The sequence below is a fragment of the Poecilia reticulata genome, chromosome 20, assembly GCF_904066995.2.
Source record: "Poecilia reticulata chromosome 20, P_reticulata-male-v2, whole genome shotgun sequence".
Classification (NCBI taxonomy): domain Eukaryota; kingdom Metazoa; phylum Chordata; class Actinopteri; order Cyprinodontiformes; family Poeciliidae; genus Poecilia; species Poecilia reticulata.
Genome location: NC_088849.1, coordinates 5,404,457 through 5,428,531, shown reverse-complemented (window position 1 = coordinate 5,428,531; position 24,075 = coordinate 5,404,457). Strand labels below are relative to the sequence as shown.

At 41.4% G+C, this 24,075-nt stretch overlaps 1 protein-coding gene across 6 annotated transcripts in view; it reads right to left on the bottom strand.

The window, feature by feature from the left end:
- Window positions 1-1,776: 1,776 nt before the first annotated feature.
- The window catches only part of mpp7a (MAGUK p55 scaffold protein 7a), a 79,583-nt gene continuing 57,284 nt past the window's right edge, over window positions 1,777-24,075 (bottom strand). For 2 of the 6 annotated variants that reach the window (XM_008438504.3, XM_008438506.3), the window contains exons 7-21: window positions 23,127-23,208; window positions 22,472-22,557; window positions 22,206-22,280; window positions 20,991-21,187; window positions 20,410-20,474; window positions 19,436-19,477; window positions 17,906-17,926; window positions 17,782-17,796; window positions 17,199-17,231; window positions 11,513-11,683; window positions 8,896-8,976; window positions 8,664-8,757; window positions 6,202-6,310; window positions 5,490-5,633; window positions 1,777-3,994 (exon numbers count right to left, since the gene is read on the bottom strand). In XM_008438504.3, the coding sequence (XP_008436726.1) occupies window positions 3,815-3,994; window positions 5,490-5,633; window positions 6,202-6,310; window positions 8,664-8,757; window positions 8,896-8,976; window positions 11,513-11,683; window positions 17,199-17,231; window positions 17,782-17,796; window positions 17,906-17,926; window positions 19,436-19,477; window positions 20,410-20,474; window positions 20,991-21,187; window positions 22,206-22,280; window positions 22,472-22,557; window positions 23,127-23,208 (1,395 nt within the window). In that variant the 3' untranslated portion in view covers window positions 1,777-3,814. The remainder of the gene's footprint in view (window positions 3,995-5,489; window positions 5,634-6,201; window positions 6,311-8,663; window positions 8,758-8,895; window positions 8,977-11,512; window positions 11,684-17,198; window positions 17,232-17,781; window positions 17,797-17,905; window positions 17,927-19,435; window positions 19,478-20,409; window positions 20,475-20,990; window positions 21,188-22,205; window positions 22,281-22,471; window positions 22,558-23,126; window positions 23,209-24,075) is intronic. The other 4 variants (XM_008438508.3, XM_008438509.3, XM_008438510.3 and 1 more) reach the window with 4 other exon arrangements.

Here is a 24,075-nt window from a genome sequence, read left to right as displayed (position 1 = left end):
CTTTTCAAAGGACGTCAGAGAAACATGAAGAAAGGGAAAACAGGGATTTGTTATCTTAACTCAGTTAAGGCCAGACGGCCTCCTTTCACTGCATTAAATGAAGATTTATGAAAGCTTCCCATTCCTGTGCTTATATTGTGCAGTGCCATTTAATACATTACATGTAAAGTACACACATAGTTTTAAAGCATCATCGCTCATGTTAAGTACCTTGGTATATGTGGCTGATCCTGTCTGTTCATTAACCAAGCTGATCTGTGAACACATGTTTCTGTCATCTTCAACTGGAAGTAAATAAAGAGCAACATCTGGGCCGACGCAACACACTCCTCATGGAACAAGCTGACAGCATTTCAATAACTGACAAGCAGAACCAGAGGGTCCATCAGTACCAATGATAACAGTCCATCAGAAACTCATTGGAATAAAAAATACATGTCTGAAGAGTCCAGAAACCATTTTTACAGCAATCTGAGTGGAATCAAAACACAGCTGAGATTCCTTAAAGTGAAACGGTGTTAAAAAACACAGAAAAGTTGGAGCAGATTAAATACTTGCTCATTTAACACATTACTTTATGTGAGTTGGACAATGGAGGCAACAAGAAATAAGAGCTTAAAAGCAGAACTATAACATTTAGGTGTGCTCTAAATCTACACCATGTTAGCACTAGTTTACCTCTGGGACTACTGGAGGTCAGATAGAACTTAATTGGAACATTTGTGAAATTTATTGAACATCTTATGTCACTTAGTTCTGACAATACAGAGCTTAACACACTGTAATTCTGAATCCAACTGTGTTGATATCTGTCTAGAAGCCCTCTGTACCACTGTAACAATGAAATAACAGTATTATTAAATTGTGAATGAACTTTGATTAAAACAAACAGGAAATAAAAATAAATAAAAAATTTGGGGGATGTCCTATGTAAAATCTGGATTTGATCACATTCAGATTCTGAAAATCTAGACTGACTTTTTCGGCAGAAAGACCCTCTGATGTGTCAATCAAAAACATTTCTACAAAGAAGAGTGGACCAAGATTCAACCCATGTGATGCAAAACATCAAATTCCAGTAATCGCCAACGTTTGACTGCAGCTGTTGCTGCGACAACGGACACAGTATTAGAGGCCTTTTGACTCATGGCTCAGTTTTGTTGGAAAGCATTTTCCCCTTTATATATGAATATATTATCTCAGAATTGCATGTTGTATTCACTCAGGGTATCTTTTGTCTGATACACAAATTTATTTATTGTCCTGACACATTTAGGCGTCACAAAAAGGGAGCAAATTCATTTTTACAGGTACCTGTATCTGCATTACAGGGGTTCACATGAAACTGGAGTTTTACTATTTTTGACCATTTTATACTTGTGCGATACATAAAACATTGTCAGCTTCTGGTCTGACTCTTAATGCATGAGTCTGCTTTATGTTTGAGGTGAGACAGGAGATCCAGTGAGCTGCACTGCAATGCAATAAACCAACGGGATTCATAAATTAACTGAGGTTGGAACGTAGACAAAGTTCTTCAAATTCAGCTGGGATGGTATACAAGTACGGAAAGTATTTGTTGAATGACTTACTGCTCTCTAGTGCTCTCATTTACAAGATGAAATATATGAACTGGGATATTTTTTTTCTCTGAAATGGATTCCAGTGACACTCAGTGGGACAAATCTCTAAACTACAGGAATCATTTTTAATGATCCTCCTCACAAATCTCAAAGAGATTTGCTAAATGCAAAAATGAATACAATTTTAGAAGAGTTAAATTAAATTTTCTTTAATAAGAAATGTATAATTTCATACAACTTGCCTGATTAACATTATTTACAGAAAGGATTCAAACCCCTTGATTTTCTAGAGACTGTACACATTGGATTCTGATCACAAAACAGGAATCAAAAAGGTAAAGACAACATGTAGTAAAAAACTCTGGAAGCACCGACTGAATGTGACAAAAGACGAGAAGAAATGGTGATAATTCCTGCAGACAGGAATCTATACCTTCAGATTGACAAAAAGATTTTCCTCTGTCTGAAGCCATTAAGTAGTTAATGTCACTTCACTGCTTTAACAATAAAGCTGACACTGAAAAGCTAAAAAAAAAACCTAAAGTACATTTTTTTTGTATTTTACGTACTTTTCTCTTCTTCATTCCCAGTTTCTGAAGTTCAGTTTAAGGCCAATATGTTAGCTAAGCAACCAGAAAAATCAACATAGCTAATTAGCTCAGAATAAAAACTGAGTCCAAAAGCTCTACTTTAGGCAGAAGATAGATTTTTTTAGGAATAAACTGTTCTTGTACACAAGCAGGAACAACTAAAATGTATCAGAAGAACCAAGCTAGCTAAACTGTTTGCTGCTTAATGTTACTGGTATCCTGAAGTAGTCTAGTCGGTAGTGGGCAGCTGATGTTGTATTTTCAGAGTATCTGTGTTTGTGAGGTTCTGGTTTTTTTTAGCCACAGAACCAAGTTTTACAGCCATATCTCCCATCGCTAAGCAGTGGTTCTGAAACTCAGCTTCTCATAAAACAGTGGTAGAGGTTCCCACCACTGATCTTTGAAAACAGACACGGCTAATAATAAACCCATAAAAAGTGGAGTGTTGGTGTCACAGACCACCAGTTTTCCTATTATGAATTCAAGGGACATTGTTTTTATATGGTTCAATAATTATGAGAAATAAACTCTACAATCAATCATTTCTAAATTTTATATAAATACATAACTGGTGTTGTAAGCCACTGTGTGTGTAGATGTGACCTCATCTGAGCCAAAGCAGCCAAGGAGGAAACTGAAAATTGAGAAACCAGTTAAGAAGAAATGAAAGAATCGCATTGATACACATTCAAGAAAATGGTAATTAATAAGCATGAGCTGGTAAGAACGAGTGACAAGTAATAAACCTGTGATTCTCATAAAATCAGGAGCAGCTACATCCTGAAGGTCGCGCGGAGCCGCTGTTGGCAGCCTCACTGAAACCACGCTTATGTGAATTAAATAAAAACTCCACCCTAATGAAACACTGCAGTGAAGCTTTCTTGTTAAAGACAAATGTGACCAGGTCTATAAATGGTAAAGCTGGTCTGCTGGACACGCTCTCAGAAAGCTGCTGTTTCAAACAGATCCAGGATGGAGCGGGATAAAATACAGGAAACGAGAACCAAACACTTCAAGGAAAGAAAAGATTTCAAGGAGCTACAGCTAGGATGAAGTTTCCCTTAGTGACAAAAAATTTTTTATCAAAAGTATTTTAAAAAAAAAGTACTGGAAGCATATAGAAAATATATTAATTTCTTTTAAATAAAATGACAGTTATTGCCCTTTCTTGAGAGAGTACCTGGCAGTGTTTTCACTTGTCACTGAAGCACAGAAAGAAGACAGAAAACATGTTTATATGTTCTCTGCTTTCCATCAGTTTTATTTATTTATTTTTTTTACTTCTATCAAATCTGTCCACCAAGCAGAAAAACATCCTTCCTTTTGGTTTTCCACTGGTTTCATAAAAAAAAAACACCCTAAAGATTGAGTCTTAGTTGTTCTGCTGGTAGAACCGCTGGTCCCTGGTTCTACAAAGATCCAAGATTGTTATCAGTCCAGGTAGGTGTTCCATGATCCAGATGCACTTCCTGAATCCAGATCCTCCCAAAATGTAAGGCAGGTCCACCTCACACTGATCTGTGCCATCTTATCTTCTTCACAGTAGTGTCAGAATCAGTTGGTATAAAAGAGACTTTAAAAAAACAAAAAATTGTTTGTTGTAACCTTTCCCTTTTTGTCCTTTCACGGACAGTGTGGGTCTCAGGAGTGAGTCCAGCTGACAGGAACCCAGTGAGTCTCCATCTCCACTTTCTTTAGTGCCGACTGCAGCTCGCTGAAGGCTGTGGTGAGGTCGTCGTTCACTATGACCTTCTCAAACAGATGGCCGTACTGAGACTCCATCATCTCAGCGGTGTTCAACATCTCCTGGAAGTCCTCCTCCTGCAGAGTCACAGAGGAAGAAAGAAAACGGGGAGGAAAATCAGCTCCACGAAGATGATTTTTCAAAAACTTCAACTATCTGCTTAAAACTGCACAATGTAACTTTTATAAAAAGAAATGTTTTTAGCTTTTTGTTAAAACTGTCACCATCTTGTGACAGTTTGTTGCAAGACAGATAACCTTCTCCATCTCCTCTTTGAATTACTATTGCCATCTGAAGAAATGCATCAGTCCTGATCAAAAACAACCAATCAAACCCACAAGGAGGGTGTTTGCGATGTCAATCAAATTTGTATATGTGCTGTTAAATGTGTTAATGGCAGAGAAACAACTTACCATTAGAGGAAAACTGTTTATCTGCTGTCATTGATGGCTATGTTATTGGGAAGTCACTGTAGCATACCAGAGAGGAAGGGAGAGCAGCATGGTGGGTGGGTGAGCAGCATGCACACGAGGATGATCGACAGCACTAAAACTCTCCTCCTGGCTCTGATTGGTTGTTTCTAGGTAGAACTTGGAGAAGGCTCCATTTTTTCACAGGTTGTCTGTCTCATAGGAGACAGCAACTGTTACGTGACTGTTTCAACAAATATGTGAAAAAAAAATTCTAAATAATAGTTACATACTAACTTATTTAGAATAAAAAGTTTTTGAAACAAAAACACTGCTGTGAACACAGATTTCCAAAAGTGCAGAGATTGTTCTATCATGACATGATTCTCACACATGAACCCCGTCATAGAAAATGCTCTGAAACTTCACCGAATTTTCCTTCCACTCAACACACAGGAATATCCACTCCACTCAGAAAAAAAGACATCCTCAGAAATCTCCTCCAAACAGGCAGAGAGCAAAACTCACAGCTCTAATTTACAGAAAGGAAAAGGAACATTTGTGTCAGTCTGCATTGTGTGTGACGGGAGATGGGAGCTTGTGAATCACAGCTCACTAAACTGACTGAAGTCAGGTGGCTTCTGGTTGACCCCTGTGACCCTGACCCCCTCAGTGTATCAGCAGAGCTGGAACATGGCTGCACTCATTTAGCCTTCTGGTTTTACTGGGAACGTCCAGCTTTAGACTGGAGGACAGATATGGTTTTATAGAGAACCACTTTGCCAAACAGACAATTAGAGACACACAAAGATACAAGTTCATGCTGAGAAACTCAGACACAAACAACCCTGCAGGATTCAAACTGAGTGGGAGCAGAAAACATGAACACACACACACACGCACGCACGCACGCACGCACGCGCACACACACACAGGCTGGTGAGAACTTCTAACTCCTGAACAACTCAGTTTCTGGAGACGCCGCCTTCAGTTGCTGTTTGTTACAGTTTCTCACACCAGTTTATTTAGTTGTGTAAAAATAACATTCCTATTTTCTAAAACAATAATTTTAAAGTTTTAAGACTAAAGTCATCATGATGACTTTTTGGTATTCTAATACATAAAGCCAAAGGGTTCTGACAGATTACTCTGGGTCTCCTACCGTGAAGGGCCTGGCAGATCCTTTGTCATCTTTGCTTGAGATAATTTTGGCGTTCTTTCTCGTTTCTCTCAGTCTTTCCATTGTTGGAGGTTTCACAAACACAACGAAGGGTTTGAACTCAGCCGTTCGCAGAAGCTTTATTGCCTATGAACAAATAGAAAAGCAGGAAAACAGCTGAAGGAGAAGATCTGATTATGTCACAGGGGGATTAGAATCCCCCTGGACAATAAATCCAATAGGGCTGGACAATAAATCAATCATTTATTTTACAACAGACACGTGATCAATATCAATAGATAACACATTTGATAGAATTTTCAATCATTTTACTGAACTCCAGTACAGAACTGCACAGCATTTTAAGGCATGAGGCAGATGAAAGATTGTAGTCGCTGAACCTCTCACGGCTAGTTAAGTAAGGTGAGCGGCATCAACTAACTCTATCTGGTTACCAACGACAACCTGTTGAGTAACCTGCCCAGCAGTGGTTTCAGGTTCTGCCACCTTAACGCAAAACAGCTTTGAAAAAAGTGGAGAGTGAATACTCTGTTTAAAACAAGAAAGTTTTGAGAGCATTTCAGATATTCAAAACAAAAAAACTAATCAATAATTATCTATATAGACCGATATGAAAGGCTCATGTCGTGACAAGTTTTCCAGCCGTGTCTCTCAGCCCTGCTGCGGATGCAGAAGAAGGGTTTGTGTCACTCACATGAGGCTGAACGTCCAACAGGCACACCTTCTTCTTGGCGAGGACGCTGCGTAGAGTGTCCAGACTTGTTCCGTAGTAATTCCCTTTGTACTCGCCGTACTCCACAAACCTGAGGCAGGACAGGACAGGACAACATGGCAGCTGAAAAACTGGACCACATATGGAAAGGAGGTGAAATTCTTGGGTGGAGATAGAGAATCTGAACTTAGTCCAGTCACTTTGTAAGACAACTAGCATATGAAGAAGACTAGGTCAAACAAAAACAGTTTGAAGATATTAGATATCGAAAGGAAGTTATTCTATGGTTTTCACCATTTTATGTAAGAAAAAAGGGAAGAGCAGCCTCCATCTTAGTTGTTGTTTGCTTTACTACACTGCATTTCACTCATCCAAAGACGCTGCTCGTTTAGAGGCCCGGTGGTGAGTATGAAAGGAGCTCAGCGACACCTGTTTGCTCCAGGATGACCATAACGGCCCTAAACGGCTAAACCATCTCTACTTCCACCATCCGGGATTTCAGCTCCTCAAGTAGCTGCACGGGTTCAAGAAAACAACATATTTTCCACCAGATCACCTTCCTCCTGCCATAAGAGCAGCTGCAGGAGGATTTTCAGCAATAACAACAAGAACAGTGAAACTAGAGCAGCAAAAAAAAAAAAGGGAAAGAATTTGGAGCTATGATGCTTTGGTACTGATTTCATCTAAAAAGAACTGCTGTTAATTCTCCACATTAGAGAGTTGTACTCTGATTTTAATGGGGCAATATTGAGAATTTTTCAGGCACATAATCCCATTTTACAACACAATCGTTTAACTATGTTACCTTCAACTGTTATATAAAGGCTCTATCTGTCAAATCTGACTCAAAAGAAATTAGACTTTGTAATTATAAAAGCCTTGAAAATGGGTCTCTGTCTCTTTAAGAAGCTCCTCTTTCTGAAACTCCACCTTCAGGAAGTCATCACAACATCTGTCCTCTATTAACCCTTTAACGTTTTTACCAGCGATTCACTGAGAAGAAGCTCGTATAATGAGCTTAGTAGATGCGCAGTTGCTCCAGGTGTTTGCTAATTGCTCCTGGCTAGTCTCAAGGAGCTGAGTGGGATACAGGGGTTTCCAAAGCTTGGAAACTGCAGCTCTGAGGAGGAGCTTCGTCTTTGAAGGCGGAGCTGGGTCCACCCAGGTCTTTTGCACAGGTGAATGGTTCCCAAAGAGATTAAAGGATTTCTGAAACATGTGTGAAAGAATCAAGGCAACACTTCAGGTATGATTTTGATGAGGGAATGACAGTATAGCATGATGTAAGCCTCAAAAAAGTCAAATTTACATAATACTTTCCCTTTAAATGAGGTTTGAGGATTTCCTCTGGGAAAGCTCTTCAAGCTGAGCACACGGTTGTTGTAGCCTCTTATTTGGGAGCTGAGAGTATCGTTCTGCTGCTGCAATGAGCCACAACACAAACAAGTTCATCTCCTCTCCTTCACTGAGCTGCCTGTAATTTCACAGTGGACATTTCCACTCGTCCAGCCCACATCATAGCTCTGCCACTCATCCCTCCGACTCAGTGAAAAACATTGCATGCCTCCACCTCCACCGCAGCATGCCCTAAATATAACACCTCCTCCAACAGCGCCACCACCCTCCACTCCTGCTCTCTGCATGCTGGGATTGTCTGCGTTCACTCAGGACCACAGACTTCCTCCATGTCCAACTCTGGATGGAACTGTGTGTGTTTGCGGCACTTCTTCTTCTTCTCAATCATCCTTCTGAACTTTACAACTAGCACTTTAATTAGTCGGCCACAAATATGGAAGCAGAGCGGCGCCAGGGCCAGTTTCAGAGAGAGAGAGGGCCCCGAGCAGAGGAGGAGGCCCAGACGGAGACCTGGGGCCCGCAGTCTGGAGATCAGTTCCCAGCACAGGGCCCGGCCCCGTCATCAGCAGCTCACTCTGAGTTACAGACTCTCAGCTGACAGCAAGCTGCGGCACTCTGCCCCTAGTGGACAGGAGAGGAAACACAAGAGATGGACTGATGGAGTTTGGAGGCTCTGAGTTTGATATTAGACTTTTGACACAAGTTTATGCAGAAACATAAACATGTCGTGTTAATAGATGCAATAAGTAGCAGAAAATAATCACAACCAATGATCAATAATTTACAATAACACAGTCCATCACTATGAGACAAACTGAGGTTTTGATTTTTTTTTTTTTCTTTTACAAATGTTTATATCTTTACAGTATCATGTTCATTACGTGCTGCTTTGATTTTGTTCCTATATTGTTCAGTTCACAGTTAAACTAACACAGCAGCAGAGGAAGGCTGTGTTTCTATTTAAACTTCAGGATGTGATGAGTTTCTGCAGCATCTGGTACTTCAAGTCTGATCAACATGAAACAGTTGGAAGTTGAGCAGAGGCTTTGCTTCTCCACTAAGATCTTTGGGTTTCTCTCTCTGCATACTTGTTGTTGTGAATGTCCGCCTCAAAGAGATGTTTGGAGATGAAGTGGTACTCCACACCGTCACTCTCCTGGTTTTTCTTGGGCCGACTGGTATCTGGGGGGGGGAGAAATGTAGTTATGAACAGTGTTCATGTTGTGTTTGCTGTTAATTTTGGTGACTGTGTGTGTAAAGCACTTTCATGTGTCCATAATTGAGTCGTATAAAAGCAGCAGACGACTGCAGGGAACTTACGTGGGATGGTCACACCGAAGTGCTGAGGGTCTGAGATCAACAGCTTCCTCTTGAGTTCATTCATGCCGACCCCTGAAGGTCCTGGACAGAATAATAAAAAAACAGAAACCTTCCATAAATGTTCAGCAAAACCAGCAGAAAAAGTGTCTGTTTCCTTGAAGATTATTCAGGCTCTTCTAGTTCTCAGCTGAAAAAAGGAAATACAGCAGCAAACATTTTGATAAGTTGGAAAAGCACAAAGTGACTAGGAGTCAAATGATGGGTTGTTGCTGCTGCAGCCTCACACTGATCCTACAGAACCCTTCAGAACCGGGGCCGTTTGGTCCTGAACTCGTCCTGCTGGTTGGACGGCTGTAGATTATGACCAAACATGCTTTAATACTTGAACAGTATTTGACCTCAGCTCCAGTGAAAGTCTCCAACTTTCCTTCCTCCACAGAGAAATCAACCTGTTTCACAGAGGAGCTGAGTGGTCGGCTGATTTATTCAGATCAGGAAGTGGAGTTCGTTTGGACTCGGGTTGAAAAATGTGGAAGGAATGCAGCACTGCTGTTTGAACCGGGTTCTATTGTTGTAGCCATGAAGGTGGCAGAGCGTGGTAATAGAGGCTCTGTAGTGATCCTTATCTCAGTGGTGCAGACAGTCAATCCAACATGAACCAGACCTGCACACACAGGCTGAGGGGGAAACATGGAGCCTCTGGATCAGAGGGACCAGAGGAGGTCCAACAGAACCAGCAGCTCCAGTCTGAAGCCAAAGCCAGCAATAAAGCAGAAGTGCTGCTGTTTTCTCTGAGCTGTGCTCCTGGGTTTCTCTCTCTGCTCGCAGTTTGCTTCAGCACTAAATGTGTCAGTCTGCATTACTGCTCTCATTAGAGAAGCTGCCTTCACTGTGGAGAGCTGAACAACTTCCAGGCCAAACAGACCGAGGCCCGACCCGACGACCCGGCCTCCCAGCTGCTCTCATCAGAACCAGACGACATCCCAGCAGCGTTCACACTGTGGCTACACTTAGAGACCTGCAGGTTATCAATAGAAGCTCTAATGAAGCGCTCCAAAGGTTCTGTTTGTGGATCTGTTTGCTAACGTCTGCTCTGAACTTTAACAATCAGATTTCTTTAAACTCTGCTGACATTATGTAAAACTGATTTTCATTAGCCGTCTGTCCTGAAAGCTGCAGAAGCCCAGATAAGCATCTGGATTCATCTTAGAAATGATCCCAGACTTCATTTCTTCAGCTCCAGTCAGGTCAGAGAGGCAGGCTGCAGCTCTGTCATTAGAGGCTGCTTTCACCTCAATGAACAAACGCCTTCAGGCATTAGGAAAAAGCTTTTAGACAGAAAGCTGCCAGGCTAAAGACAGGAGAAAGTTCTGGGCTGTGTCCCGTCTGCAGGTATGAAACCCCCCCCCCCAAAAAAAACTCACTTCTCTGCAGAAACAAGCTGAACTTTCCCTGAAACTTTGCTTTTCTCTGTCCGCTGTGTCACATTTTAATAGCAGATAGGAAGAAAACAGATGGTACTCCTCATCAAACACTTTCATTCTCTCCACAGATGCAACAAGTTGATCCAGTCTGATTAATACCATTTTAGTAAGCTTCTAAAAATCCGTAAACTCGGATAAATAAAACTATTCAACTGTCTGAAGACCTTTAGCCTTTAATATATACAGCTGAGACAGAAAGCAGAGTCTTTCTTCCTCCACTTCACTGAGTGTCCAAATGTCCACATACTGTCCTCCACCCTTTGGAAGACAGGTGGGACGGGTTCAGCTCTTTGATAAGCATCTCGACCTGATGAAGCCCATACTCTGAGTACCAAGGCTTGGCCAATCAGGCGACAGCTTGGAGTAGAGAAATGGAGGGAAACGGTTTTCCACCTTCTAGATTAGATGTTTCTAAAAAAAAAACAACCTCCTGAAATATTCAACTGAAGCTGCTGGAACAGATGTGTGAGCTTTCCTTTGATTAATGGAAACAATGAAGAGATTCCCAGTGAAAACTTCAGGAATGCCGTTTCTCCGTTTCTGTCTGAGACGTTCTTCTCATTTTTGTTCTCATCAGAAACCTAAAAAGGGAAAACAAGGAGAAGTCGACAGCTCCCTGCTGGTCCAGTTGGTCCAGACAGAGATTTAAAGCTTCACTGCTACACCTGGCTCAGCTCATTGTTCCAACATTTACTGCCAACACTCGTCTTCCAACCACAAACCCAGAAGGAGGAACCACTAAATTCAATTCAGGACCTCGGCACATCATTGTGAAGCTCTTTGGAGAGCCTAGCAGCAGCTGCTGCTCCAGGCAGGTGCAACCAGTTCCATTATCTGAACAGGTTTAAAGGACACACAGAGACAGGTGCAGGAGGTGAAAGTGTTTAAAAGGACTGACTGATGCGAGTTCTGCACCGTCTATCCCTCTGAGAGCTAAATTAAGGACCGTGTGTTTCTCCTGGATCATGGAAGACTGAGGCCCATCCATCTGGAGCTTCTGGACTTTCAGAGGTCACACATCTAGAAGTGTTTGAGGAGTTTCATTAAAACAGTTTCTAGGGAGCCAAGTCTGACAGCAGCAGAGTGTGAGGTGAGCAGTGATTTCACTGATTACCATCGGGTTCTTTACTCACCCACTAGGACCACCAGCCTGTGTTTAGCTCCACTCTGCCTGCAGTAGGGGGCGACCTCTTCGTAGGTGGGGACGTCGGCCATGTCATACATCTGACTCTTCTTGGACTCGTACATGGACTTGTTGGTCTTTCTGTCTCTCCTGCTAAGACGGAAACTTCTCCTGAAGCCAGCTGGAGGTCAGGATCAAACCACAGACAGAAGGAAGGCCATCATTACAATGCCATGCAAAAGTTATCATGTCATTTTAAATGTTCCTGTTTTGTCACTGTCAAACCTAAGGTGATACAGAACTGAGCACTGTGAAAGGAGTCTGAGGCTACATTCTCACAGCAGGCAAATCTAGTGGTTGTAGCATAACAAAATTAAAACTTTTGTAAACTCCAGTGCAGCTGTCAGACCAGCTGATCCTCTGCAGGTGTGAGCTTCACGTTCTCTGTGTGTTTCTGCATCCACACAGCTCCATGTCCAGGAGCTCAGGTTGTTCTGATGACAGACATCTTTACTGGAGGTGAAGGAAATGCAGCGCAACCCTCAGCCCAACACTTAGCTTTGAGATCACACTCAGCCACTTCACTCACATTTTCCACTTTTGGGATTTTTATTGTTCTTTTATATGCATATAGAGTAAATTTCTTAGTCTGTTGTATCTAAAGTGACACAAAGACTTCTTAATAGACTGATTCATTGTGCAAACGCTGATCTCATAATGATTTAAAGTATTAAAAGCAGACATTCGTATTTATTAGATGTTGCTGAAACCTGAAAAGTTATAAATCTCTCTGCCTTTAACTGAGACTTTATTTCACTTTTATGATTTCATTATATTTTAATCAGTAATAAATAAAAAGTCAGATACATGATGCAGAACGAATGAAGCGAAATGATGAAGTGAGAGACTAAATAACAGCCTCATACTTTCCACAACATCCTCAGACAGCTGTGTTTCTCTGCCGACAAACAGCCCAGTCACATTTTTCTCTGCTCGTTCTTTTCCAAACAGTCCCTTAATAAGAGACGGACCTGCCGACCAACGCTGAGCTCCAGATGAAACACGCTGCAAGTCACAGCAGCACAGCAACGCTGCTTTTGGAGAAGCTCGTGTGTGTATAAGAAGCAGTGAAGGCACGCGGCCTGGATATAGTCTTACACTGAACTGAGGCAGACTTTGTTCCACTCTGGCCAAGCTGTGGCTTTCATGGTCTGTGCCATCTCTCTTGTGAGTAATCTACTCATTCAGCACCAGAGCTCCTCTGAGCCCAGTTTCCAGTCTGATAATGTCTCACAGCCATGTAGGAAATTTAGCAAGTGTGTAAGGAAAGCAGCCGGCAGCCTCTGTAAGCTGAAGCTACAAACTACCCGCTCAGACTCCCAACGTACCGAGAACCACTAAAACCCTGGATCTGGAAAACAAATGTCCACAACTGTGAAGCAGCGAGAAAAGTTGATCTGAAGAGAAACCGTCACAAAGCCTGACAGCAGAGAGCAGCATCAGGTCTTCCAGACGTCACATGGAGGCCATCAGTAAACGACAAGCAGCCTTTTTCCCTCCAATCACAACTCATTTCACTCAAAGAGTGGTGAGGGTAAAATGAAAGTGAGACAAAGAGGGAAAAGCTCCCAGGGAAACCAGCTGCTGTAGTGACCCTCCATCAGGGGCCCGGGGCCTGACTGTGGGCTCCAGAACCATCCTGGTTCTCCTCCTCAGACTGAATGGAGACAACATCCATGGAGGTAACCAGACATGGCATTGGGGGATGAAATGAGCATTATGCTCAATGCTGCGGTTTGACGCTGCAACACTTAGTCCAGGTGGTGGGCACCAAATGTGGGAAGCATTAGCAGCTCTTCCTGCCTTGTTACACATCCAGATTACAGGACTGGTTGGTTGGAAGGATGAGGAGGAGGGATGGTAGGCAGCAAGGGAGGAGTGGAGGCTTTCCATTCTGTCAGCCATTATTATTGCAAGATGGAAGAAAAGGAAGAGAAGACCTGTAGCTCTTCTAATCTGATGGTAGACAGGAGAACTGCTGTTCTTGAACATTCTAATATCTGATCTCCTTTGTGCTTCTGCATAACACAAAAAAATAGAAAGTAGAAAGAAATGATCAACAATCAGCCAAAGAGATGAAACATCCATCCATCCTTAGATGGCACTCTTCAGGCTGTTCTTGTAATCTTGAAGTGTTCTCAGGTTAGAGTGAAAATATGGTTCTGCGGTGAGTTTTGATTCTGCCAAAGGGATTCATTTAAAGGGAAACTTTTAAGAACAATTCTGATCAGATCCTCCAATCACATCAGCGGAATCTATTTATTATGGAGAAACAGAAGTTCTACTTTGGGCTTCAGCTGAACCACATGTCCAAATCAGAAACCCTACGGAAGAAGCCAATCTCAGTTTGTACTGCATATACAGGATCCCATTCATTAAGTCATGCATATGTCATTACTCTAGAAGAGGCATGAAAAACAGATAAAGAAGTAAACAGATAAAGGCAAAGTTTAAACCATAACCAGCAGAAGCAATGACCTCCTTCTTGCAGAAGAAGTTCCAAACCACCTTTTCCCATACCCCCATCAGACTACTCATCAAAGTAAGACCAAATGATACTATAACTTCTCTGCTTGAGGCAGAGACTCGTTCTAAATCCAAGATGAGCAGTCAATCTTTTTCTGGTTAAGGAAAGTGAGAATACTCCGACCCAGTCAGAATATTCAGATTTTGTGGAGGGTTATTTTGGAAAGCTTGAGTTGGGTCATTGTCCATCCTTACAAAAAAAAAAAAAAAAGTTTTTTATTTTTCCCCCAGATTAATATCAACAACTTCCAAAGCTACCAATAAACTCTTGCAGCCAATCTTATATTCAAATCCAGACTGTTTTTACAGACTGGGAAAAAAAATAGCTCCCCACCTGATCTAAAAGATTTTACATATGAAAAAACTCATTCTTGTATGTTTTCTTCATGCATTCATACATACTATTGGTTTAAAGAGTGTGCAGACATTTTGTGTTTGTAACAGACATCAACCTTTTTTTCCCCACACAGAAAAAAAAAGAAGTCATTCTCCAAACATTTCCGGCCCATATTCTACTGTACGAGTTCTCCAAATGTTCCTCCTACAACTGTAACAACAGACGTCTGCAGAAATGATTATGGTTCTGCACTGAAGTGAAGGTCAGGTTCTGATCTTTGTGAATACATTCAGCATCTGTTTCCAGGAGAAGCCTGCATATCTGGTCTGGTAGCTACTCTGACCTCCTGACAGAGGGAGGTTTAGCTGGGGTTAGACCAGATGATGCTTCACATCTTTAATCAGTTTCTGTAGCGGTCATCCCAGTGTTAAACTGGGTTACCTGGGGAGAAGAGACTCACAAAAGATGAGGAAAATGGTCTCCAACCCAACTCTTACAGGCTTACATGGTGGAACAGTGTTTTAGATCTGAGGTTGCTAAAAGTCTATTTGCGTCAGAAGCAATCTATGTTTCCCCTCCGTCTCATCCCGCAGCTCTACGGGCTTAGAGACGTCACATCTCAGAACGATGCTGGTCGACCCAGAAGCTGCAGCTCGGTAAGCAAAAAATAATAAAACTCACACTGACAAAATAAGTGGCTCAGATTGTTGGGGAAACTTTAGAGCCACAGTCAATGATGCCAACACTAAAGAGTCTGGAAGCACCAAAAGCAAAGAAATAAACAGTTATATTTACAAAAAAAACAAAAAAAAAACAAAATCGAAGATGGCTACAGGTTGAATCTTTTTGGGTTTTTATTGATGTTGGCTGGTTAATGGTTCAACTATATTCTGTCGTCCACAGTTTCTAAAGTCCAGTGCCTTCATAGTACAGAAATCCCTCCTTTTTAAAACTCTGAATCTTTCACGGATTGATAGAAGCAGGAATAAAAAACAAAGATGATGTCATAACTGCTATTTATGCACACGTTTATTGTGGTTTCTCTTTCTGCAGGTTTAGAGGCTGACTTCAAGGATGTTTACTTTCTCTCCTCTACCGCTACCTCCTTTCCTTTAAATCCCTTTCCCCACCTTTCTCCTTTTCTTTTCATCTCTGTGTGAATTACATTTGAAATAAACCCAAAGAAATAAAGTGTCTCAAGTGGAATATCATGGCGAAATGTTCCACTTGTGGAAAGTAAATCTGTTCAGCCTCACCTTGACACAAACAATTTTGAGCACCACACCGCCGGAGAGGATGAGAGAAAAAAAGAAGGAAGGAAAAAGACTAAAACCTGAGGACAACAACTGCTCGCCTTCCACCACCTCCTTTATTCCGCCGTACAGCTTTAGTAGCATTGGAAAAACATCTGCAGCTTCTAGAGTTTCAAACCTTTGAGAACGGGCCAAAGTTACATCCTACAACCACATCCAACCGGCTGAGAAGCCACGCAGCTGTACTCACCCAGAGGACGTGTTATTAGAATGGTTTCTGGGTTTTTTTTCCTTCTCTTGAGGTTTTCTCATTTTGGTTAAATCTCACAGAGGGCTACTGGGTTTCAAAAAAAGCTGCAAACCTACTACAGTGCGGGACGTCGTTTGGGCCCTACAGAGGAAGAAGAGATGATGAGGTCACTGAGATTGTGTGAAGGGCAGAGTGACGGAGCGAATCCTCAGAGAATAAATAAACGGAACATAGCCAAGACATGGAGGGTGACCCTCTTTAATGTTAGGAGGGTTTGATCCAAATGAAACAATCATTAACATGCATCCATGGGATTTATTATAAATAAAGAGTCTAAAATAATACAGTGTAAAGAGAGGGGGGGATTTAAGATCAATCAACTTTTGACCCAAACATTTGTCAAAAAAACAATATCAGAGAGGAAAAACTGCTATAAAGACATTTAGGTAAAGAGATTTACAAACAAGCATATCCTTACAGAACCTCACAAATCAAACTTTTTGCACCTATATGACCACCTTTCACTCTTCTGTCTGTTTCAAGTTGAATGGGTTAAAGCCCCCGACATTAGACTATGGTAAGCTTCTTTTTCTTTTTAGATTGTGTTTGACTGTGAGACGATACTTTTTTTTTAATTAAAAGAAAATCTTTATTTAGATGCATAATATAATAATCTTAAACTAAATGAAACTATGTTTCCAGTTTAGAATCTAGTAAGCTTTAGAAATAAATCCATTATTTTATGTTCTTCCAACGAGAAGGGATGTCCAGATAGAGGTTGGGTGAACTGAACCGCCCAAAAATCTCTTGCCTAGTTTTGTTTTTGGAACTATTACTTACTGTATAACATGGAAAACTAATTATTCAATACAGAAGTGTGATAACAAATAGATTAATTATGGATTCTAAAAGTGAAAAGTACAAAAACAATCATTCATTTTGTGCCAATATTATTTTGTACAAATGTACAAATCTCTGAATGTAATTTGTGGCTCCATAATTTAACCATCATACTGAAAACAATAATAACAATATATCTGATAAATAAGTCAGCCATAACAACCAGTAAGTGGAATTTTCTGTTTCCTGTGGAAGACACGTGACATCAAAGGAGGTCAAAGTTGATGAATGAAGGGAGAGCTGCTAAAGGAATGGGGAAGGCCTTTTTCTAGGACAGATTTTGTAGCTTTCACAGTTATGTCAACAGTGAAACAATCACACCAAGAGAGGAGAGGATAAGCTGGAAAACAGGATGATGAGAATCTCTCACCTAAGTGGAATCCGCTACAATAATCAGCTTCTTCTGGTGATGGGAAGAAAAGGAAAGAAGAATCCAAAAGAGAGGAACAACAACTGATTAAAGAGAGGAATCAATCTTGAGAGCAACATAAACCTACCTCTTTGATCACAAAGTGAAAAGGGGAAAATGATGCATTCATTGGAATACATGGGGAACAATATGGGGAGAGTAGTGGAACAAACTGATGAATTATATTAGATATGCATTTTGTGATAACCATGGATGTAAAACCAAATCTAAGTAATGTAACGGCCTCTGTCACTATCTTCATTCCTGCCCTTTGTCTGATATAATTTTATATTATCAATAAATTTGTCATTTAGTATCTTTAGACGAGTTAGAACCAATATATTTCAACAAGGTGCAAAGTTGTTTTTCTGAGTAAGTAGAAGAGGAAGGAAAAGGAAACACAAGGATGGGAAGCAAAGGGTGACCTTTCATTTAACACTAAACTGATAAAGGGGGTGGCAATGGTCAAGGGGTCTTTGGACTTGCGTACAGCAGCACAAGTACATGGGTAAAATATGAGATGGAAAGGGAAAGGTTGTAGTACCTTCAATTTCAGTAGCTTTGAGTGCCAAAAGGTAAAGAAGCAATGTTAGTTGCTTTTAAAAAGTACTAAAGTTTATGAAAAGCCAGTTGAGCAATGGGGTAAGAAAAAAAGAGAAGAAACCTACCAAGCTCTATCTCCACATCATCTTTCAGAGGGAAAAGAAGAAATGGACAAAGAGAATAAATAAGTCATAATGCTGCAAATAAAAAACATATGTTGGCCAAGGTTTCACCAAAATAAAGCACCTCCCCACACCCACACGCACCCCCCCACCCTCCACCCCACACACACACGAAGACCCCACTACAACCTGCAGTATATACCAGCCAAAGCATGGATACTATTGGTACGGTTTTCTTCAGTCTTTTAGGTTTGTGTTAATATGGACTCCCTTTAACATGTAATAGAACATGATGATCATTCAGCTGCAATGACCATCCATGTTCCACAGCCTTATGGACACAATCATGCTCCGTTGTCCTTCATTTGCCTTTTGGACACTAAATAAGAAACACTTGATCTCATTATGGGTAAGGCTGCTGGATGAGGAAGGAAGAGGAACAGCTGTGGTGAAGCTTCTGCTCAGGATACTACTTCTATCCTCTGATGCTGGTGACAATGTTGTTGGAGGTAAAACTGAGGAGGGCCCAGAAACTTCCCATTTGTGCACAAGAAGTGTATAAAAGTGTCAATCGATGTCACATTTCATTATGAGCTCAAGATTAACAAAATTGATTTAACAGTTCAAGTCAGTAATGTCTGCCGGCCACTTGAGTTGGGGATATTTTTATCCACCCGTCTACATGTAAAGCGTTTGGGTCAGTTACTCACTAATGTGAGTAACTTACTCTAACACTATGTAATAAACAGCTGAGAGAACACATGCTGGTTAAACTTAATGCAACAAGATAAATGTGCATAACAATGACAACCAGAGACAGTTTAAAGGCCGGCTGACTTTCAGGAATCAAGTTACGTTTTCATCCACTATGTTTAGGAACAAAACATCCCTCTGTAGCCTGAGGTAAGGGTGTAGCTGAACATTTATGTGACTAGGAGGACTGCAGAGGGATAAAGGTGGCTCTTCAGTTTTCCTGTGATCCAGCAACGTTGGTCACAAACTGCAATTTCTGTAATTAACTTTGATTCAAGTTTACCTCCAACTCTGCCACCTTCATCATTGGAAATGCTGCTTCTGCCACACTGTCAATATCAAAACTACAATATTTTCAATATATTTAAATCTGGATCTAATGCAGGCTGCACAATGGCGCAGTTGGTAGAGCTGTTGCCTTGCAGCACGAAGGTTCTGGGTTCGATTCCCGGCCTGGGGTCTTTCTGCATGGAGTTTGCATGTTCTCCCTGTGCATGCGTGGGTTTTCTCCGGGTACTCCGGTTTCCTCCCACAGTCCAAAAACATGACTTAGGTTAATTGGCCTTTCCAAATTGCCCCTAGGTGTGAGTGTGTGTGTGCATGGTTGTGTGTCTCTGTGTTGCCCTGTGACAGACTGGCCTCTCGCCCGGAACGTTAGCTGGAGATGGGCACCAGCAACCCTCCCGACCCCACTGAGGGACAAGGGTGAAAGAAAATGGATGGATGGATCTAATGCAAGTATTTCTCTAGAGATAGTGGATATCTACAGTAGTTCATTACCTAGTGTGACACAGTCTGTGAAGCACGGCTGTGAAGTGGCCACTGTGATTTCACAAGGAGGAAAAACATTCAGATTCAGAAACCTTGGAAAGGAATGTAACATTTATGTGCTGCTACAATGTAAATAATTTGGTACTACTGTATAAAGTGGAGATTAAAGTGAAAACAACAAACTCAACATCAAAGACAGATGGACCTTAAAGTGAAATGTTTCACCAAAATTTAAAAGTTTTAAATTTCCTCCAGATGCTCCTGAGTTGCATCAACAGCAGGTTAAAGATCTCTAAACAGCAGCTGGAGCAGGGTCATGTGACTTCTGCTCTGATCTCCGAGGACATTTGGACATATTTTTTAGTTTGGACCGAATGTTTCTGCCTTCATATAAAATCTCACATGTTGGAGCTCACATCATTTTCTGCTCTCATGCTCCCCTCCTCTTCCAGCTGGAACACTGACCCAGCAGCTAAAGCACATTAGATGAGATGTGATTGTAGAGAGAGCTTAAAGAGCAAACAATAAGGACAACAGGAGAATGAAAAAGATATCTTAAATCCTTCCCAGAGCTGCCTTATTATTCTGTGCAAGGCTTTCATCTGCTGCCTATCTGACCAGGAATGGTTCACATTGTCTAATGGCCTCCTGGCCTTGTACATGAGCATTCCTGCTCTAATGAAGCACCATGTGATAACAGAGCAGGATGGAGATCAGGCAGGAAACGATCTGACCTCAGTTCATAGAGCTGTTTGTCCTGACGTCCAAGGTGACATGTGAAGAACCAAGACGCACTGCTGAAGCTTAGACAGCTCAGAAAATCAAGTTACCACATCTTAACAACGGATTAAACAGTTGTTGGAAAAAGTGTGTGGGACAATTCCCACGTGTACCCAAACGTCCATCACGCCCACACCCTGTGAAACTGAGACTGTCATGTTCAGGCTGTTGGGTAAAAATCACAGCAAGTGGTAAATGCTTACATGGCCGCCTGCTGAGGGTCCGTTGTAGTGGCAGAGTTGCAGGGGGCTGCCGTAGAGCGAATCTCCTGCAAAATGAAAAAGAAGGATAAAGAAAGACATGAAAAAAACTAAGAAAATGTAGAAACACTAATTTTCATGACCAGTTGGTGATTATTTCACACTTCTCTCTGCTAAGTTTCAGAGAAGCAGTTCTACAAAGACCAGCAGCTTTATTGTGTCAGGACAGACTTAAAAAAAACAGAACTTAATGAAAGGAGAAGTGGAGACACTACTTAAAGTTAAGTACCCAAAAACTACTTTACCCTTCGTTTAGAAATGAAAGGCTACATTTTCCATTTCAACCTTGAGGACTTCTGAATGACAACAGCAAACCTACCCAGTGTCATGTGTTCCACATCAAGGGAAGGTTTCCGTTCCCTTGCTGCCCAAAATACGTCAGTACCATTGCTATCATTACTGTCATTACTTATTACGGACCTGACCGTGTGGAAATCCAGCTTATGTTTGGCAGTCCACAGCCAGCAGAAGGAAGAAAACGAGGCTGAAGCATCAGGGAGTCATAGCTGGAGGTTGTTTCTCACCTTTCCTGGAACTGTTTGGACGGGATCAGACCGGCACGGGGATTAGCATCCCCATCAAGCTTTGCCTGCCACCATGTTGCATCTTCTTGGCTCATTATTTGAAGGATGGAGCCCTTCTTGAAGCCCAGACCAGCCTCTTTACACGGGATGGCACTGTCTTTACTGGGATCATAGTCGAACAGTGCTCGCAGAAACACCTGGACAAACCAGCAACAGGGTGGACAAAAGAGACAAGAAGGGAGAAACAAGTTGGTTATTGAGGCAGAATCTGGAAGGCCTTAATGAAAGTAGGGCTGAAACTGACAAATTAGTAATCAATTAATCAATAGATCAAATAATTTTTCAGATGACATATAGCCAGAATAATCCATTGGCATTCTACATATTTTTCATTTCTATGCAATATTAGAAACACATTAAAATATAGAGATAAGAAAGGAATTCAATTAAATTTTTTAAAAAGAAAAACATTTAGCATAGTACAACATTCCTTCAGTAAAGTTGAACCAGGTGAAGCTAAAACGATGCCACTTAAGGAATTTTGGCTAAAACATATTTACAGACAAAGGTGGTTTTATCTCAAATGCAAAAAGTATATATTTTCTGTACAATTTTGTCTTCATTACTTCTCTGAATATGTTTGGATTTTTTTTTTCAGAAAATTGCCTTTTTTTTGGGTCTGTGTAGTCCATTTAAAGATTAATAGATTACTAAATTAGCTGACGATTATTTTATCAATTAGTTAATCACGCCTGCTGAGGGTCCGTTGTAGTGACAGAGTTGCAGCCACTACAACACCCCTCATGAAAAGCACAGGGTGATTATTCTATTTTTTCCCAGGTGTCCTGCCCTGCTTCTTTTTTTTTTCCCCAGGAACGCCATGTGCAGAACCTGGTTGTCAACTTATGTACACCACAACATTGGTCGACACAAGGGGGATTCCAAGAAAGTCACCATGTTGGCCAATTAATGCTCTTACATCAAAGTAGCCAGGCTTAGCACATGGGAGGCAAGGGGGTTTTGTTGAGGCCTCTTCTGGAAGTGTGTAGTTGTTAAGACTGTCAGGAAGGGTAGAAGCTGCACAACAATGCTCAGCACCAACAAAAAGGTTTGTTGTTACCCCATGCAGTAGGATCTCAGGAATTCTCCCAGGACAACCTAAGCCCATGTGCAAAAAGAGTGATCCTAATTTGGATTTACTGATAAAATACTGACCTTTGGCTCTCTGATAGATGCGTCTTCCTTCGAACCAGGGACAACTTTAAAAGTGATGGCTCCCTGCGACTGGGCCTGGATGGTGGATAAAGTATAAATAAAACATCTTAGAGTTTTGTTTCTTTGGTTAAGTATTTCATTTCCTGTTGGGATTAATAAGATTAAGACAATTTTTGCCATCACAAAGACTTTTTTTCTTTGTTTACCAAGTGAGAGAAGCTGAAACAGAGGAAACATTTTACATATTTTAAAAACACCAGCCATACCAGGATACGAATGATATCCTCTGGTATCTTGTCGTCCACAGGGATCCCGTTGACCTCCTTCAGTTCGTCTCCAGAATGAATCAGCCCTGACATATAAAAACACCAGAATTAAATCTCTACGATCATCCTCATATTGATTATTCTAATCTTCCAACTCAAGTGAGCTACTGTGTGAAAGTGCAGCGTGTTCGGAGCCGGAGGTTGTGTACAGAACGGCAGATTAATGTTTACAGTGACGATGATCAGTGGGCCTGGAAAGGAATCATGATGTTATTGAGGACATGTGTGGAACTTTGCCTTTGGCTCGACTCTGGCTGAGCCGGCACACACACAGGCTGGACGCAGTGAACACGCACGCACGCAAGCACGCACGCACGCACGCACGCACGCACGCACGCACGCACGCACGCACGCACGCACGCACGCACGCACGCACGCACGCACGCACGCACGCACACAAATGTGAAACATGTGGACAAGCAGCAGAGCTCTGCCATCTGTGTTCACTTTTAAAGAGTGGATTGATTTAATCTATGGCACAAACACATCGTTTCTCTGCTGCAGAGTCAGGATCTGTCACACCTCCGACCTTCTGACAGATAAACATGTGGAAAGAAAAAGATCAAGAAGGAGAAGAAGAGGAGCCGGAACTGACCGCTTCTGTCTGCTGCTCCTCCTCTCATGATCCGGGCCACAATGATGGCTCCTGTTCCATCATCACGTCTTATTGTTGCTCCCTGCAAAGGAACCAGAGAGGCTGCTAACATCAGTCACATCAAACTGAGTTTATATTTATTTCATTTTATTAATTTTTTTAATGGGAACAGACATAATAACAGACAAACAGAAGGAAGCAGCAGTTCCATGCCTGTATCATGATGCTTATAGTGAGATCATTTACAGCAGCCGTCCCGAGAGGGGTTTTTACAAACAGCGTATCTAAGATACTGCCAGGAAGGTGAGTGGTAATAAAAAGTGAAATAATTAAAAATGATGTCAACATCATCCTACTGGATGGCTTTTCATCAAATGGAACTAGACTTTTTTTTGCCAAGGTCGGTGAAATCATGAACAGTTTTATTCAGTCAGAGTTAAACCAAAAACTTTGTCACTCGGAAAGCTGAAATTGACTATAGATTTTATTCAACATCACTCTAAAGTCCAAGTATATGTCAAAAACAGCAAAAGAATGACTTTGTAAGAGGTATAGTAAAGTTTTGGAAATAGTTAAAAATCTGTGGAATCATTTGAAATCTCTTTGAATCTAAGAGATTTGGAGAATGAATTGAAAGTCTGAGTGGCAAGTTATGAATTATGATGCTGACAAGCTTCTAACAAGAACACTGAATTTTAATATTCAAATTCAAAGGTGAGGTGTGTACACTTATGAATCCAGATTATCTTCCGTTTTAGTTTTGTAATTTTTCACAGCAACTCAATTGTTTTTTCAATTGAATTGTACAGGATAAATTTCAAGTCCTGTGTAGAAAAAGCACTGGTCACCAAGGAGAAACAGGGACACTAGAACCTCTGCAGCTCAGCGACGGCCTCAACTAAAACCACTTTACTGTTCATGACCTGCCAGTGAAAACAAACAAAGCTCC